This window comes from Blennius ocellaris (assembly GCF_963422515.1).
Source record: "Blennius ocellaris genome assembly, chromosome: 4".
Classification (NCBI taxonomy): Eukaryota; Metazoa; Chordata; class Actinopteri; order Blenniiformes; family Blenniidae; genus Blennius; species Blennius ocellaris.
The window spans coordinates 3,041,114-3,061,024 of record NC_137653.1 but is presented as its reverse complement, the minus strand read 5'-3'; the positions used below and the strand labels follow the sequence as shown (position 1 = coordinate 3,061,024).

The window sequence follows — 19,911 nt, the reverse complement described above, 5'->3', positions numbered from 1 at the left end:
GACCTGGTCTGTTCAGGGAAGACGAACAACATGATCTGAGTGATCATGGGTTGCACGTAGACAATCATGCAAAGCAGCATCTGGAACCCGTGAATCAGGATGGTGTTCCGGGCCTTGTTAGCATTCGCATCTGCAGCTTTGGCCACAAACAAAATCCTGAAGTACGTACAGCAGAGAGTGAACCAAACCACCACCAGGAACAGGATGTGAGTGGCGTCCCTCTTGTTTCTGCTGTAGCTGCTCCTGAACACGGTGTCCCGAAGGCAGTACACCCGGGTGACGAAGAACTGCTGTGACTCGGTGGCCAACATGAGGACCACGTCCGGCAGGAAGGACAGACAGTTTATTGTCCACATTATGCCGATCACCAAGTACGTCCTCCTGACCGTACATATGTGGTTGTAGCGGAGGGGGATGCAGACGGACACGTAGCACTCGGCCGCCATCAAGAGGACATTGAGAGGTGTGTTTTGTGAGGTGAGCACAGCCGGTACGATGAGGAGCACACAGGCGAACACGTACTGGCGGTTGATGATGTAGGTCTGGACGATGAGAGTAACGCTGGTTGTCAGCAGGATGATATCGCTCAGCACAAGGTGGATGAAAAGGATGTAGCGAGGGTTTGTCTTAAAGATCTGAAATTAATCAAGATGACACAGAAACACAGATTTTTACATAGTGTGACTCGTAATGGGTAATCCATGTTTGTACAAAATACACAACTGTGTGAGTGTGTGTGTGTGTGTGTGTGTGTGTGTGTGTGTGTGTGTGTGTGTGTGTGTGTGTGTGTGTGTGTGTGAGATAGATATTATAATTCACATATTTATGAAGCAGAGATCATACTAGGATCAGTTAAAGTAAAAAAGAGTGTATAAAATAAGTGTGTACATACATCATGTTTGCTGAAGACATGCACCATGGTGGCATTGATGTAGTTGATGGTGACACCGAGAAGCAGCGCGATGGTGCACCTGATTACAGTCGTGTCCAGCGAGCTCCCAGAGTCCGGCGGCGCCGTCAGGTTCCCGTCAGCGGCCGTCACGTTCATGACTGCATTCTGTTAATCCTTCAAACACAAACACATGAAACACGTGAGAAATACTCATATAAAACCTTCTGCAGTCACATATTTAAACACATGAAGCCGAGCAGTCTGACCTGTGATCGAGGCGAGGAGGCGAAGCTGCTCTTTAATGAGCGAGTGATTGCAAACAAATATATTTTATACTGCAAAGGCAGTGGGCATGGCTAAGCTTCTGCACACACACACACGCACACGCACACGCACACGCACACGCACGCACGCACGCACGCACGCACGCACGCACGCACGCACGCACGCACGCACGCACGCACGCACGCACGCACGCACACGCACGCACGCACGCACTTCATGGTTCCCCTCATGAAGAGTTCAAGTATAACATCAGTGTGTGGACTTTGGATAAACTCCATCGCTTTGCTCAGCTCTGCATCTGGAGGCCTTTTCAGTGATACTCCAACACATCACGAGCCTCCTAGTCTGAAATCATCCTGCCAAAATATCTCAAACTCAATTGCAACTGCGCTTTTAGCTCCAGATGGCTCAAGATGGATTTGGACTGGATTCAGGCTTTAAGAAATGTAATAAATAAAAGGTCGTAATATTATAACCTTTTACATACCTCCAGATTTGGTTGTTCCCGTTTTCTATTTCCTGATGTTTCTTGGACCATGTTTACACGTACCCAGGCTTTTAAAAACAATTGAGATTTCCCTTTCCACGTTTACTATGTTTTGTTGGGACCCTTTACGTTCCTCACATTCTGAGGAAAGTCTGTCATGTTTTTCACGTTCTGGCAAAGCTTTCTACAGATGAAACGTGGACCCCGGGCTATTTTGAAGCACATTGCAGAGAGGGAAAGCCGGGGCACAACAGATAGAAAAAAAGCGGGTGAGAAGGGTGCAAATTGTTATCAGAAGGCAAAAGCTGAGGCACTATTCAACATTTCTTTAGTGGGAGTTTCGCACTGAAGATGGCAAGTCTTTCACCAACTATCTGAGGAGGCCTCCAGAGATCTTCCACCAGATCCTGGAAAAAATAACAGCCGAAAAGCAAAACGCACAGGAACTATCCGTGGTGCTGAAATCTGGGTTTAGCACAAAGAACTGTCCCTGGTGCTGAAATCTGGGTTCAGCACCAGATTTCTGGTGCTGAAATCTGGGTTCAGCACCAGGACCTATCCATAATGCTGAACTCTAAGGTCAGCACCACTGACAGTTCTTGGTGTCGAAATCTAGGGTCAGCACCAGGAACTGTCCATGGTTCTGAAATCTGGGTTTAGCACAAAGAACTGTCCATGGTGCTGAAATCTGGGGTAAGCACCAGGAACATTTATTTTTTATTGTTTTCATATTTTTGACTCTATGTTTTTAGGTTTCACGCCTATTTATGTAGAGTACTAAAGTGATGTATGCAGTAAAGTATAGTTCATCTTGGTTGTTCCTACCTCCTGTTCACTGCTTAGACTTAGCACCACAGTGATGTCATTCCAACAAGGTCCTACTTTACCTTACTTCTACTTTCAATTGTGTTTAATCTCCCGTAGAAGTGTGAGGTTATCATCTTTGGAAAATATATTATTGCTTCTTACTGTTGTCCTTCTGTATCGATGGAACATTAAACCTCCAGAGGTCTGTCAGTGTCTAGAATCCACTTCCTGGAGTCGAAAAGCACTCAGATCACTAAAATGTATATATAAATTTTTTTCTGTTTACGAAGAAATGTCTTCACAATAAAATGCCATTACATACTCAAAGCCTTGTGGAGGCACTTTGTAGCATCTCATGCTGCTGCTGGAACTGAGGGCCTGAATAATGAGGACACACAGTTTTTGACGATCCAACAAGAAAATCTTTTAATTATTGAGTGGTTGTTCAAGACCTTTCAGAAAATAACATGAGCCTTCACAGTGGACTAACATACGTACATATTTATATAAATGGATGCAAATAAGCACAAAACCAAAACAAGTCAATGAGACTTGAGTAATTAAAATGAACAATCTAAAGAAATGTATTTATATATATTTATATATAACTCTCTTTTTCAAAACAAACTTTGTTCCTGTTACGTCACAATAACCAACTAACTTTTTAGCAGAAAAGGCTGGGGAAGAATATTCTTTCCTGCAGAGTGTGCATAATACTTTATGTCGGTTGACTGTTCTGTGTGGGGCTATTTTGGACTCAAATTTTCCATCAAGAGGGCCAGCGTGCTCTTTAACATCTTCTATATCGAGTCTCCTTGATCTACTGCCCATGTGCAGGTGTGTTATGACTTTTAATCACATTAATTAATGCGTTAGTGTTACAACTACAGTTTCAATACAAAATTTCAGCTTCAGATTTAAAGATTTCCAAATTCACATCAGGAAAGCAAACTCTTAACTTACAGTCAATGTTTTGAAAGCAGCAGAGAGTCAATCCCTCGAGGCCACAGAGCTGCAGGATGCACACCTGAGTAGAACCACCAAAGTCAGACCTGTGTTACGGCTTGAATACTGTCCGGGGATGAATTTGTCTTGTTACTGTACAGCTGAGGTACCGTTTGAAGTGCTTCCTGAAAGTTGCGTCCCTCAGCCCGTAGACGACAGGGTTTGCAAAGCGAGGGAAGATTTGACTTATGATAAAAAAGGCGAAATAAACCGACCTGATCTGTTCAGGGAAGACGGTCAACATGAGCTGAGTGATCATGGGTTGCACGTAGATAATCATGCAAAGCAGCATCTGGAACCCGTGAATCAGGATGGTGTTCCTGGCCTTGTTAGCATTCGCATCTGCAGCTTTGGCCACAAACAAAATCCTGAAGTACGTACAGCAGAGAGTGAACCAAACCACCACCAGGAACAGGATGTGAGTGGCGTCCCTCTTGTTTCTGCTGTAGCTGCTCCTGAACACGGTGTCCCGAAGGCAGTACACCCGGCTGACGAAGAACTGCTGTGACTCGGTGGCCAACATGAGGACCACGTCCGGCAGGAAGGACAGACAGTTTATTGTCCACATTAAGCCAATCACCAAGTACGTCCTCCTGACCGTACATATGTGGTTGTAGCGGAGGGGGATGCAGACGGACACGTAGCACTCGGCCGCCATCAAGAGGACATTGAGAGGTGTGTTTTGTGAGGTGAGCACAGCCGGTACGATGAGGAGCACACAGGCGAACACGTACTGGCGGTTGATGATGTAGGCCTGGACGATGAGGGTAACGCTAGTTGTCAGCAGGATGATATCGTTCAGCACAAGGTGGATGAAAAGGATGTAGCGAGGGTTTGTCTTAAAGATCTGAAATAAATCAAGATGACACAGAAACACAGATTTTCACTTTCACAGATTTTTACATAGTGTGACTAGTAATGGGTAATCCATGTTTGTATAAAATACACAACTGTGTGTGTGTGTGTGTGTGTGTGTGTGTGTGTGTGTGTGTGTGTGTGTGTGTGTGTGTGTGTGTGTGTGTGTGTGTGTGTGTGTGTGTGTGTGTGTGTGTGTGTGTGTGTGTGGACAGATAGATAGATATTATATTTCACATATCTGTGAAGCAGAGATCATATTAAAGTAAAAAAAGAGTTCTTGTGCAAAGAATAAAATAAGTGTGTACATACATCATGTTTGCTGAAGACATGCACCATGGAGGCATTGATGTAGTTGATGGTGACACCGAGAAGCAGTGCGATGGTGCACCTGATTACAGTCGTGTCCAGCGAACTCCCAGAGTCCGGCGGCGCCGTCAGGTTCCCGTCAGCGGCCGTCACGTTCATGACTGCATTCTGTTAATCCTTCAAACACAAACACATGAAACACGTGAGAAATACTCATATAAAACCTTCTGCAGTCACATATTTAAATACATGAAGCCGAGCAGTCTGACCTGTGATCGAGGCGAGGAGGCGAAGCTGCTCTTTAATGAGCGAGTGATTGCAAACAAAGACATTTTATACTGCAAAGGCAGTGGGCATGGCTAAGCTTCTGCACACACACGCACACACACACACACACACACACACACACACACACACACACACCCACACACACACACGCATGCACACGTTTTCACCTCTGACTCTAATGGTTCCCCTCATGAAGAGTTCAAGTATAACGTCAGTGTGTGGACTTTGGATGAACTCCATCGCTTTGCTCAGCTCTGCATCTGGAGGCCTTTTCAGTGATACTACAACACATCACGAGCCTCCGACTCTGAAATCATCCTGCTAAAATATCTCAAACTCAATTCCAACCTGCGCTTTTAGCTCCAGATGGCTCCAGATGGATTTGGACTGGATTCAGGCTTTAAGAAATGTAATAAATAAAAGGTTGTAATATTATAACCTTTTGCATACCTCCAGATTTGGTTCTTCCTGTTTTCTATTTCCTGATGTTTCTTGGACCATGTTTACACGTACCCACGCTTTTAAAAAAATTGAGATTTCCCTTTCCACGTTTACTATGTTTTGTTTGGACCCTTTACGTTCCTCACATTCTGCCCACATGGAAAGAACCTATATGAGGATATATGCACATATATGAAACCTATATGCAGCATATATGCACATATATGACAATATATATGCTGTATATATGCACATATATGACCATATATATGCTGCATATATGCACATATATGCAGCATATATGCACATAAATGCTGCATATATGCACATATATGACCATATATATATGCTGCATATATGCACATATATGACCATATATATGCTGCATATATGCAGCATTTATGTGCATATATGCAGCATATATATGGTCATATATGTGCATATATGCAGCATATATGTGGTCATATATGTGCATATATGCAGCACATATATGACAATGTATGGGCTGCATATATGCACATATATGACAATATATGCTGCATATATGCAGCATATATGCACATAAATGCTGCATATATGCACATATATGACCATATATATGCTGCATATATGCACATATATGACTATATATATGCTGCATATATGCACATATATGACCATATATATGCTGCATATATGCACATATATGCAGCATATATGCACATAAATGCTGCATATATGCACATATATGACCATATATATGCTGCATGTATGCACATATATGACCATATATATGCTGCATATATGCACATAAATGCTGCATATATGCACATATATGACAATATATGCTGCATATATGCACATATATGCTGCATATATGACCATATATATGCTGCGTATATGCACATATATGCACATATATGCTGCATATATGCACATAAATGCTGCATATATGCACATATATGACAATATATGGGCTGCATATATGCACATATATGACCATGTATATGCTCCATATATGCACATATATGACAATATATATGCTGCATATGTGCACATATATACACATATATGCTGCATATATGCACATATATGACAATATATATGACAATATATATGCTGCATATATGGAAAGTCCCACATGGACAGAACCTATATAAACATATATGTTTTAATATAGGTTTTGATATTGGTTTTGAATATATGTGACATATATAAAATTGGCCATTTTCCTATATTTTATGCACATATATGGACCTATATGCACAGATAGGTACATATTTTTATATATATATATATATATATAGCTCAGGTGGCAAGGCAACGGACTGGTGCACGGGAGACCCTGGTTCGATTCCAGCTAGGGTCACTGAGCAAATAACAGCATCCGGTGTGGGTCCACATGGGAAGAACCTATATAAAGGTTAGGATATATGTGGCATATATAAAATTGGCCATTTTCCTATATTTTATGTACATATATGTGTGCATACATGGGCACATATAGGTGTGCATATATGCGCATATATGGGCACATATAGGTGTGCATATATGGGCACATATAGGTTTGCATATATTGGAACATATAGGTGTGCGTATATGTGCATATAGGTTTGGAATATATGTGACATATATAAAATTGGCCGTTTTCCTATATGTTTTGTACATATATGTACATATATGTGTGCATACATGCGCATATAGGTTTGGCATATATGTGAAATATATAAAATTGGCCATTTTCCTATATGTTATATACATATATGTATACATATATGTACATATATGTACATATGTGTACATATGTACATATATGTACATATATGTATATAACATATAGGAAAACGGCCAATTTTATATATGTCACATATATGCCAAACCTATATCAAAACCTATATTAAAACATATATGTTTATATAGGTTCTTTCCATGTGGGTGAGGAAGGTCTGTCGTGTTATCCCATTATGTCAAAGCTTTCTACAGATTAAACGTGGACCCCGGGCTATTTTGAAGCACATTGCAGAGAGGGAAAGCCGGGGCACAACAGATAGAAAAAAAGCGGGTGAGAAGGGTGCAAATTGTTATCAGAAGGCAAAGGCTGAGGCACTACTCAACATTTCTTAAGTGGGAGTTTTGCACTGAAGATGGAAAATCTTTCACCAACTACCTGAGGAGGCCTCCAGAGATCTTCCACCAGATCCTGGAAAAAGAAACAGCCGAAAAGCAAAACGCACAGGAACTATCCATGGTGCTGAAATCTGGGTATAGCACAAAGAACTGTCCGTGGTGCTGAACTCTAGGGTTCAGCACCAGGAACGTATTTCTTTTTTATTGTTTTAATGTTTTTGACTCAATGTTTTTAGGTTTTATGCCTATTTATGTAGAGTACTAAAGTGATGTATGCAGTAAAGTATAGTTCATCTTGGCTGTGCCTACCTCCTGTTCACTGCTTAGACTTAAAGCCACAGTGATGTCATTCCAACAAGGTCCTACTTTACCTTACTTCTACTTTCAATATTTTTAATCTCCTGTAGAAGTGTAAGGTAATCATCTATGGAAAAGAAATTGTTGCTTCTTACTGTTGTCGTTCTGTATCGATGGAACATTAAACCTCCAGAGGTCTGTCAGTGTCTAGAATCCACTTCCTGGTGTCAAAAAGCACTCAGATCACTAAAATGTATATATATATATATATATATATATATATATATATATATATATATATATATATATATATATATTTCTGTTTACGAAGAAATGTCTTCACAATAAAATGCCATTACATACTCAAAGCCTTGTGGAGGCACTTTGTAGCATCTCATGCTGCTGCTGGAACTGAGGGCCTGAATAATGAGGACACACAGTTTTTGACGATCAAACAAGAAAATCTTTTAATTATTGAGTGGTTGTTCAGGACCTTTCAGAAAATAACATGAGTCTTCACAGTGGACTGACATACGTACATATTCATATAAATGAATGCAAATAAGCACAAAACCAAAACAAGTCAATGAGACTTGAGTAATTAAAATGAACAATCTCAAGAAATGTATATATATATATATATATATATAACTCTCTTTTTCAAAACAAACTTTGTTCCTGTTATGTCACAATAACCAACTAACCTTTAAGCAGAAAAGGCTGGGATAGAATATTCTTTCCTGCAGAGTGTGCATAATACTTTATGTCGGTTGACTGTTCTGTGTGGGGCTATTTTGCACTAAAATTTTCCATCAAGAGGGCCAGCGTGCTCTTTAACATCTTCTATATCGAGTCTCCTTGATCTACTGCCCATGTGCAGGTGTGTTATGACTTTTAATCACATTAATTAATGCGTTACTGTTACAACTACAGTTTCAACACAAAATTTCAGTTTCAGATTTAAGATTTCCAAATTCACATCAGGAAAGCAAACTCTTAACTTACAGTCAATGTTTTGAAAGCAGCAGAGAGTCAATCCCTCGAGGCCACAGAGCTGCAGGATGCACACCTGAGTAGAACCACCAAAGTCAGACCCGTGTTACGGCTTGAATACTGTCCGGGGTTGAATTTGTCTTGTTACTGTGCAGCTGAGGTACCGTTTGAAGTGCTTCCTGAAAGTTGCATCCCTCAGCCCATAGACGACAGGGTTTGCAAAGCGAGGGAAGATTTGACTTATGATGAAAAATGCGAAATACACCGACCTGGTCTGTTCAGGGAAGATGAACAACATGACCTGAGTGATCATGGGTTGCACGTAGACAATCATGCAAAGCAGCATCTGGAACCCGTGAATCAGGATGGTGTTCCGGGCCTTGTTAGCATTCGCATCTGCAGCTTTGGCCACAAACAATATCCTGAAGTACGTATAGCAGAGAGTGAACCAAACCACCACCAGGAACAGGATGTGAGTGGCATCCCTCTTGTTTCTGCTGTAGCTGCTCCTGAACACGGTGTCCCGAAGGCAGTACACCGGGGTGACGAAGAACTGCTGTGACTCGGTGGCCAACATGAGGACCACGTCCGGCAGTAAGGACACACAGTTTATTGTCCACATTATGCCGATCACCACGTACGTCCTCCTGACCGTACATATGTGGTTGTAGCGGAGGGGGATGCAGACGGACACGTAGCACTCGCCCGCCATCAAGAGGACATTGAGAGGTGTGTTATGTGAGGTGAGCACAGTCGGAACAATGAGGAGCACACAGATGAACACGTACTGGCGGTTGATGATGTAGGTCTGGACTAAGAGAGCAATGCTGGTTGTCAGCAGGATGATGTCGTTCAGCACAAGGTGGATGAAAAGGATGTAGCGAGGGTTTGTCTTAAAGATCTGAAATTAATCAAGATGACACAGAAACACAGCTTATTCAAACACAGAATTACCACCTATAATATAATACAACAATTCTTACTTTGTATTTTTCTTGTTATTTACGTCCATATCTGCTTCATATTTCACATATTTATGAAGCAGAGATCATATTAGGATCAGTTAAAGTAAAAAAGAGTGTATAAAATAAGTGTGTACATACATCATGTTTGCTGAAGACATGCACCATGGAGGCATTGATGTAGTTGATGGTGACACCGAGAAGCAGTGCGATGGTGCACCTGATTACAGTCGTGTCCAGCGAACTCCCAGAGTCCGGCGGCGCCGTCAGGTTCCCGTCAGCGGCCGTCACGTTCATGACTGCATTCTGTTAATCCTTCAAACACAAACACATGAAACACGTGAGAAATACTCATATAAAACCTGAAGTCACATATTTACATACATGAAGCCGAGCAATCTGACCTGTGATCGAGGCGAGGAGGCGAAGCTGCTCTTTAATGAGCGTGTGATTGCAAACAAATATATTTTATACTGCAAAGTCAGTGGGCATGGCTGAGCTTCTGCACACACACACACGCGCACACACACACACACACACACACACACACACACACACACACACACACACACACACACACACACACACACACACGCACAAACACACACACACGTACGCACGCACTTCATGGTTCCCCTCATGAAGAGTTCAAGTATAACGTCAGTGTGTGGACTTTGGATGAACTCCATCGCTTTGCTCAGCTCTGCATCTGGAGGCCCTTTCAGTGATACTCCAACACATCACGAGCCTCCGACTCTGAAATCATTCTGCTAAAATATCTCAAACTCAATTCCAACCTGCGCTTTTAGCTCCAGATGGCTCCAGATGGATTTGGACTGGATTCAGGCTTTAAAAAAATTTAATAAATAAAAGGTCATAATATTATAACCTTTTGCATACCTCCAGATTTGGTTCTTCCTGTTTTCTATTTCCTGATGTTTCTTGGGCCATGTTTACACGTACCCAGGCTTTTAAAAAAATTGATATTTCCCTTTCCACGTTTACTATGTTTTGTTGGGACCCTTTACGTTCCTCACATTCATAGGAAGGTCTGTCGTGTTATCCCATTATGTCAAAGCTTTCTACAGATGAAACATGGACGCTGGGCTAATTTGAAGCACATTGCAGAGAGGGAAAGCCGGGGCACAACAGATAGAAAAAAAGCGAGTGAGAAGGGTGCAAATTGTTATCAGAAGGCAAAAGCTGAGGCACTATTCCACATTTCTTAAGTGGGAGTTTCGCACTGAAATGGAAAATCTTTCACCAACTATCTGAGGAGGCCTCCAGAGCTCTTCCACCAGATCCTGGAAAAAATAACAGCCGAAAAGCAAAACGCACAGGAACTATCCGTGGTGCTGAAATCTGGGTTTAGCACAAAGAACTGTCCGTGGTGCTGAAATCTAGGGTAAGCACCACCAGCAGTTCTTGGTGCTGAACCCAGATTTCAGCACGAGGAACTGTCCATGGTGCTGAAATCTGGGTTCAGCACCAGGAACTGTTCCCAGCGCTGAACCAAGATTTCAGCACCATGGACAGTTCCTGGTGCTGAAACCTAGGGTCGGCGCCAGGAATTGTACATGGTGCTGAAATCTGGGTTCAGCACCAGGAACATTTATTTTTTATTGTTTTAATATTTTTGACTCTATGTTTTTTGGTTTCACGCCTATTTATGTAGAGTACTAAAGTGATGTATGCAGTAAAGTATAGTTCATCTTGGTTGTTCCTACCTCCTGTTCACTGCTTAGACTTAGCACCACAGTGATGTCATTCCAACAAGGTCCTACTTTGCCTTACTTCTACTTTCAATTTTTTTTTATCTCCCGTAGAAGCGTGAGGTCATCATCTTTGGAAAAGATATTATTGCTTCTTACTGTTGTCGTTCTGTATCGATGGAACATTAAACCTCTAGAGGTCTGTCAGTATCTAGAATCCACTTCCTGGTGTCAAAAAGCACTCAGATCACTAAAATGTATATATATATATATTTTTTTTTTCTGTTTACGAAGAAATGTCTTCACAATAAAATGCCATTACATACTCAAAGCCTTGTGGAGGCACTTTGTAGCATCTCATGCTGCTGCTGGAACTGAGGGCCTGAATAATGAGGACACACAGAGTCTTTGTCGATCCAACAAGAAAATCTTTTAATTATTGAGTGGTTGTTCAAGACCTTTCAGAAAATAACATGAGTCTTCACAGTGGACTGACATACGTACATATTCATATAAATGGATGCAAATAAGCACAAAACCAGAACAAGTCAATGAGACGTGAGTTATTAAAATGAACAATCTCAAGAAATGTATTTATATATATTTATATATAACTCTCTTTTTTTCAAAACAAACTTTGTTCCTGTTATGTCACAATAACCAACTAACCTTTAAGCAGAAAAGGCTGGGAAAGAATATTCTTTCCTGCAGAGTGTGCATAATACTTTATGTCGGTTGACTTTTCTGTGTGGGGCTATTTTGGACTCAAATTTTCCATCAAGAGGGCCAGCGTGCTCTTTAACATCTTCTATATCGAGTCTCCTTGATCTACTGCCCATGTGCAGGTGTGTTATGACTTTTAATCACATTAATTAATGCGTTAGTGTTACAACTACAGTTTCAATACAAAATTTCAGCTTCAGATTTAAAGATTTCCAAATTCACATCAGGAAAGCAAACTCTTAACTTACATTCAATGTTTTGAAAGCAGCAGAGAATCAATCCCTTGATGCCACAGAGCTGCAGGATGCACACCTGAGTATAACCACCAAAGTCAGACCTGTGTTACGGCTTGAATGCTGTCCGGGGATGAATTTGTCTTGTTACTGTACAGCTGAGGTACCGTTTGAAGTGCTTCCTGAAAGTTGCGTCCCTCAGCCCATAGACGACAGGGTTTGCAAAGCGAGGGAAGATTTGACTTATGATGAAAAAGGCGAAATACACCGACCTGGTCTGTTCAGGGAAGACGGTCAACATGACCTGAGTGATCATGGGTTGCACGTAGACAATCATGCAAAGCAGCATCTGGAACCCGTGAATCAGGATGGTGTTCCGGGCCTTGTTAGCGTTCGCATCTGCAGCTTTGGCCACAAACAAAATCCTGAAGTACGTACAGCAGAGAGTGAACCAAACCACCACCAGGAACAGGATGTGAGTGGCGTCCCTCTTGTTTCTGCTGTAGCTGCTCCTGAACACGGTGTCCCGAAGGCAGTACACCCGCCTGACGAAGAACTGCTGTGACTCGGTGGCCAACATGAGGACCACGTCCGGCAGTAAGGACAGACAGTTTATTGTCCACATTAAGCCGATCACCAAGTACGTCCTCCTGACCGTACATATGTGGTTGTAGCGGAGGGGGATGCAGACGGACACGTAGCACTCGGCCGCCATCAAGAGGACATTGAGAGGTGTGTTATGTGAGGTGAGCACAGCCGGCACAATCAGGAGCACACAGATGAACATAAACTGGCGGTTGATGATGTAGGCCTGGACTAAGAGAGTAATGCTGGTTGTCAGCAGGATGATGTCGTTCAGCACAAGGTGGATGAAAAGGATGTAGCGAGGGTTTGTCTTAAAGATCTGAAATTAATCAAGATGACACAGAAACACAGCTCATTCAAACTCAGAATTACCACCTATAATATAATACAACAATTCTTACTTTGTATTTTTCTTGTTATTTCCGTCCATATCTGCTTCATATTTCACATATTTATGAAGCAGAGATCATATTAGGATCAATTAAAGTAAAAAAGAGTGTATAAAATAAGTGTGTACATACATCATGTTTGCTGAAGACATGCACCATGGAGGCATTGATGTAGTTGATGGTGACACCGAGAAGCAGTGCGATGGTGCACCTGATTACAGTCATGTCCAGCGAACTCCCAGAGTCCAGCGGCGCCGTCAGGTTCCCGTCAGCGGCCGTCACGTTCATGACTGCATTCTGTTAATCCTTCAAACACAAACACATGAAACACGTGAGAAATACTCATATAAAACCTTCTGCAGTCACATATTTACATACATGAAGCCGAGCAGTCTGACCTGTGATCGAGGCGAGGAGGCGAAGCTGCTCTTTAATGAGCGTGTGATTGCAAACAAATATATTTTATACTGCAAAGTCAGTGGGCATGGCTGAGCTTCTGCACACACACACACACACACACACACACACACACACACACATACGCACACGCACACGCACGCACGCATGCACGCACGCACTTCATGGTTCCCCTCATGAAGAGTTCAAGTACAACGTCAGTGTGTGGACTTTGGATGAACTCCATCGCTTTGCTCAGCTCTGCATCTGAAGGCCCTTTCAGTGATACTCCAACACATCACGAGCCTCCGACTCTGAAATCATCCTGCTAAAATATCTCAAACTCAATTCCAACCTGCGCTTTTAGCTCAAGATGGTTCAAGATGAATTTGGACTGGATTCAGGCTTTAAGAAACTTATCGGATATCAGGTTATAATGTTATGATGAGTATCAGAAACAACTACAAGAACATTGTACTTTCATCACCTCCAGACTTGGTTCTTCCTGTTTTCTATTTCCTGATGTTTCTTGGGGTGCGTCCTAATAGTCCCTCCTATCTCCTTTCCCAGCCACTTCTCCTTAAGCCCGGAAGAGTTTAAGTGGTGACCATGGTAACCACCATTCTCACTCATCTAAGGAAAGGAGGCCCAATTCTTCCTTTAGAACCTCCTTTAGCCGAGGAAACACTGATATATCCTTTACCAAAGGAGACCAGATCATGATGCCCCACAGTTCCTTGTGACAACATTCAAAGGGCCGACTCATCGGAGCGTTCTGGGAAACTCAGGATGACTAAAGGTTTGCACATCATGTAAGTTACCAAAGCAAGAATCTGCCTTGAACAACTTCTATCAATCATCTAGAACCCAGATCCCAACTCGGAATGTTCTGGATGTTGTAGAACCAACACACTAAAGTTTTTGTGCAGCTTGTTCTCAGCTTGATTGGTTCTTTATTCACCTGGCAGCCGTTTACCTTGAGTTCCTCTTTTCCTTTGATCTACATTCAAACCTTGAATACTTGACGTTATATCAGTGGTTAGAGCCGCAGGGGGACGTTTTAGAAATGTGCTTTTTGTAGTTCATTTTTGGAAATTTGTCGTTTTTTTCACCACGGCACACGTCACTGACCTTCGCCGCCGTCGTATTATTATTATGTCACCGCGTGAAAAAGTGTGGTGCGATTGTCAAAACAACGTGATCGTCTTTCTCTAACTCCTTTAGGAAGCCTCCTAACACCTTTCCTTTAACCCTGTGATGTCATTCATGGGTTTAAGGAAAGGTGGGTAGGAGAGGAGAAAGGAGGGACGATTCGGAAGCACCCTTGATGTCGAGTCCTCCTCTGTGCTCTGATTAACTCTGATTGTTGTCAGCTGCGTCTCATCATGCTGCTCCCACTGCGTGTATTTAAGCCCTCGGGTGCCATTTACGCGAGGTTTTCAAGTGAAAATGGGAAACTTCCTTGGTGTTTTGAGTTACAGGGAGACAGTAAAGCCTCGTTTCCACTGCAGAGAGCACGGTTAGAATGTAGGCCCAGATATGTGAGGTCACGGTGGACATGCGCCGACTCCGTGCAGACAGGGAGAACTTCAGAACTTCACCGTTTTCAGAGTTTCTGCCATTTACATGCAGATGAACGTCATTATTTTTATTTACAGTTTAAACGTGAAAGCTTTCCAGAACAAAAAATGCCAAAGTGTAAACAAGATCATGCAAATGAATGTGCAGTTCATTTTTCTTTTAGTCAAACTTCACCACAGTTAGAACTTTAAAACAGACCATGAAATCAGGTCAAATTCTTTTAAATAACCACAGAGAAAAAATTCAACTTTGTCAAATGAACACATTTAATCGTTGTTTTTACAACTCTGGAACGTAGTCAGTGGATCTCAGAAAGTTCATTTTAGTTCCCAACATACTGATCATACTATGGAGACTCCACAATGTCCAGTTTCTTCAGATTCTTTTGTGTTATTGAGACTTTTTGCATCTCTGTTGTAGTTTCTGTATGTTTGTTTTGGTATTTCTCTTCATGCTTTGGCTTCTTGTATTTATGGTGCAGCTTTTTGCATCTTTGTGGCTTTTTGCTAAATTTATGTTGCTTTTTTTTGCGTGCATTTTTTTTTTTTTTTCATGTATGTTGTGCATGTTGGGGTTTTTCCGTTCATTGATTTTACTTTTGTATTCTGTATTTTTTTCTGCACGCTTCATGCATTGTTGCTTTTGCATTGCGGAGAGCCTTCTCGGGTCACCATCACTATGTGTCACATAAACAACTGTGTTCAGGAACTTCTCTACAAGCTGCACAGTTGACATAAAAGCACAAACGAAAAAATCGACTGATAGCTCACGATTGATTACTTGATGGACACAAGAGAGTTCCTTTTAGGTATTTCCGAAAGTTTTTGTCTCGTATGCCGTAGATCATTGGACTGATGGACCTTGGCAGCATTTGTACCATGATGTAGATGGCGAACTGGGAGTCTGCAGGATTTTGGGGGAACCATTGCAGCAGTAAGCCCCGGAACTTTGGAGTCGCATACGACATCATGGAGAGCAGCAGCTGGAAGCCGTGCAGGAGGATGGTGTTTCTGGCCTTCCTGGCGTCTGTGCTCGCCGTTTTGGCCGTGAAAAGGATCTTGAAGTAGGTGTAAAGTATCGTGACCCAGACGACGACGAGGTACACCACGTACGAGCCGTCCCTCTTCGTCATGAGGACGGGATGAGGGAAGGCGGTCTCCCGGAGGCAAAACACCCGACTGCGGAAGAAGTCCAGCGGCTGCGTGGCCAAAGTGACGAAGAGGTCGGGCAGAGTGGAGACCATGGAGGTGGTCCAGATCAAGGAGATGAGCAGCAGCGTCCTCCTGGCGGTGCAGATCTGGACGTGGCGCAGCGGGAAGCACACGGCCACGTAGCACTCCACCGCCATGCAGGCCAGGTTCAGGGGCGTGTTCTCCGTGGTGAAGAGGGCGAAGAGGACGAAGACGCAGCACACCGACACGTTGAGCTTGTAGACGGTGTAGCTGATGAGGAAGAGCATGACGGTCAGCGTCACCTGGATCATGTCGTTGATCACCAGGTGAATGAAGAGGATGTAGCGAGGATTGGTGTGGAGAACCTTGAGAGCAACGGGGAGAAGACGTTCAGTTAAATCCTCTGATAGTACGTGGCTAATTATACTTATAGTAGAATAACGGGTGGCTTTTTTTCTAACTCTGAAAGGGTTTCATTGAACTCGTCAGATGCTACGTTCTGATTATAGAACATCTTCCTCCTTTGCACTTGATGTAACTGCGTCTGAATTTAATGAGTGAACTTTGGCCCAACAGTGCTGACAGCCCAGCTAATTAAACCACTGCTGTTTTAATTTCTACAATATGGGTCCACATAAAGTACAAGTGACTAGTTGTGTTTAATATGCAGTGAATAATATTGGAGCTCGCACATTTAAGAGTATTAGGGCAATTAAAGACAAAAAAAATTGTAGGTAAAAAAAAAAAGAAAAACTCATGCACTTCAGAAAAAAGTTGAAAATCAAAGTCGAGTTGTTGGGGGGTTTTTTCAGTAAAAAAAATGGGAACATCCGTGTCCTTCACATGGCAGGAATTATTATTATTATTATTATTATTATTATATTTAAGGTGATTATAGACACATTTTTTTATAAATGTTGACATCGACATTTTTTTTTTACTTACAATATTTTTTCCCCTCACTGGCCTTCAAACAATCTCAACATTGATTTTTTTTTCTGTGTAAAAAAAAATTTAAAATCTTGACTTGACTGATTTCTAACTTTTTTTTAAGTGCATGAGGGCATTTTTTTTTTTTTTTTTTAACCTTTTAAAAAAAAAAATTTTTTTTCCTCAGTGGCCCGAATCCTCTCAAGTTGTTCAGGAGTCATTTTTCCTAAATCCACCAGTGCTGGACTCTGATGCAGACGCATGTATACTTGTCTTGCTGCATCTTGTTGAAGATTAACTGTCACATGTGGCCTGACTTTGTTTCTACCGGAACAAACACAGGAAACGATTCCCGACCTGGTGTTTGCAGAAGCTGTGAAGAAGGCTCACGTTGACGCAGTTGAGGGAAATGCCGAGAAGCACAACAACGGCATTCTTGACCACGGCTTTAGCGAAAGAGTCCCGGTACTGTAAAACCACCGTCACATTGGCAGAAGACACGTTCATCTCCTAAAAGCTGAAAGCAGAAAAAGCAGAGGAGAGGAAACGTTCCCTGTCAAACAACGCTGGGTTCTGACGATACAAGGAGGATTTCTTCAATTTCCTGGACAGAAATCAGAGAAATGAGCCACCTTCTTTTCTTTGGCGTGTCAAAATGTAAGAATATCCTTTGGTAATTTGTTGTATGAGCACTCGAATCATAATATCAACAAAAATGGCTTTTTTCTTCTTCTTTTTTAAAGGCTGAGAATGCTATAATAGTTTACAGGAAGTCATAAAAAAAAAAGAATAAATAAATAAAGTGTTGTAAAAACATTTCTGAAAAAGGACTTTAGAATAACATAACAGTTAAAAGCTTAAGAATACAAGTTTTTAACAGTCTTTAACAAAAAAGGCATAAAATGCTATAAAAGCTATAAAAAGACTGTAAAAGGATTTAAAGGTTTAAAAATATAACTAAAAATAAAGACAAAAAGCAGTTAAAAGAAAAGACTGAAAAAAGGTATGAATGTTTTAAAACACAAAAAAGTTAAAAAAGCTCTAACACAATAAAAAGGCTTGAAAAAAACATAACAGCATAAAAGGCCTTTAAAGGCTCAGAAAGTAAAATAATGGTTATATAAATTATTATTAAGTTATGCAATAAAAAGGCCAAAATTTGCAAAATGTAAGAAACAAAGAAGAAACAAGGAAGAGAGGCACTTTTCCTAACGACAAAACAAAAAGCTATGACAGTCTAATTTAAAAGTTTTCCTTTCTGCTACTTGACGATTTTGTTAACAACAAGATGAAATGAAGTACTTGATTACTTCACAGTCCAGGAACTTCAGCCTGTTTTTATTAACTGTCTTTTGTTTTTTTTTACCCTGTTAAAATATAAAAATCTGTCAGTGTGGGATGATCCTGGTTTCATTACCGTCACTCGGCCCCTTCATGCATTCAAATCACACCTTCTTTGATCTCTGACCTTGTTTCAGAATGGAAAAGATAGAACATCCTGCTTCAATTACCCAAAGAAGTGACATGTAATGCAGAAAAAAACTAACTTTCCCCTGCAACTTATCCGATAATTCATTAAAAAAAAAAACCACAAAAAAGTAGTGCAAATATCATTTCATTGTCTCAAACACACTTTCGCCATTCAGCAGCAGGAAAATCACCTAAGAAGTGAAGACAAATCAATGAATCCGCATTAATTCAGCAAGTTGTCTTTTCTCTTCGTGCTGCAATGTGAGAGTAGATTCAAGGTGGTTCAAGGTGATAAGAGGTTGTACATGGTGGTGAAAGGAAGTCCTTACCTCACTTGCGTCCACTAAGAGCCCCACTGAACAAACCCTCAGCTTTTATAACAACAACTTGAGGCCGACTTTCAGGGGCGTTTTCATTTCTTCCACCCGGTATTCACATATTTATTGTGACGACGGACAATAACAATGAAGCAAATAATACAACAAGCAGTCAAGTGTGTTTCGTTTCAATTATTGGCTGCTGTTATTATAATCCCAAAGTGTTTTACTTCAATAATGTAATTTCAAATGTAATAAATTCTAAAATTCATATTTAAAATGTCTTCCACCCACTAACAGCTCCATAGAGTGGAAACGTGCACGTCGACCGACAATAACAAAAATTAGCGGCCATATTAGCAATCAAACTAATTCAGACAAACGTCGTTGTTGATGTTTATATTGAATTGTTCTCTACAAGCGTGCGCGCCCTCTAGTGGCCCGAAGTAAAAACTACACCGTTTTCAGCATTTCTGCCGTCGCTGTGTAAACGGACACCATTTTTCTAAAACTTTTCTCAGATGCTAAAGCAGCGGGTTTTCATTTGAATCATTGCGTAGACCAGTGCTTTTCAACCTTTTTTGAGCCAAGGCACACTTTTTTCTTTGGAAAAATCTGGAGGCACACCACCACCCGAAAATGTTGACATTTTAAACTCTGTAGCCTCTATTAACAA

The 19,911-nt window shown here is 41.4% G+C and overlaps 2 protein-coding genes across 2 annotated transcripts; both read right to left on the bottom strand.

The window, feature by feature from the left end:
• Positions 1-2,244: 2,244 nt before the first annotated feature.
• LOC308129406 (odorant receptor 131-2-like) lies at positions 2,245-4,799 on the bottom strand (the record flags this gene model as incomplete). The annotated part of the gene is made up of 3 exons (XM_080495346.1): positions 2,245-2,314; positions 3,692-4,323; positions 4,644-4,799. The coding sequence occupies 3 exons, from the start codon at positions 4,797-4,799 to the stop codon at positions 2,245-2,247; spliced, it is 858 nt and encodes a 285-aa protein (XP_080351472.1).
• An 11,313-nt stretch (positions 4,800-16,112) lies between these two features.
• LOC308129405 (odorant receptor 131-2-like) lies at positions 16,113-17,955 on the bottom strand (the record flags this gene model as incomplete). Its single annotated transcript, XM_080495345.1, has 2 exons — positions 16,113-16,883; positions 17,806-17,955. 2 exons carry the CDS (start codon positions 17,953-17,955, stop codon positions 16,113-16,115), a joined length of 921 nt encoding a protein of 306 aa, XP_080351471.1.
• Positions 17,956-19,911: the final 1,956 nt, after the last annotated feature.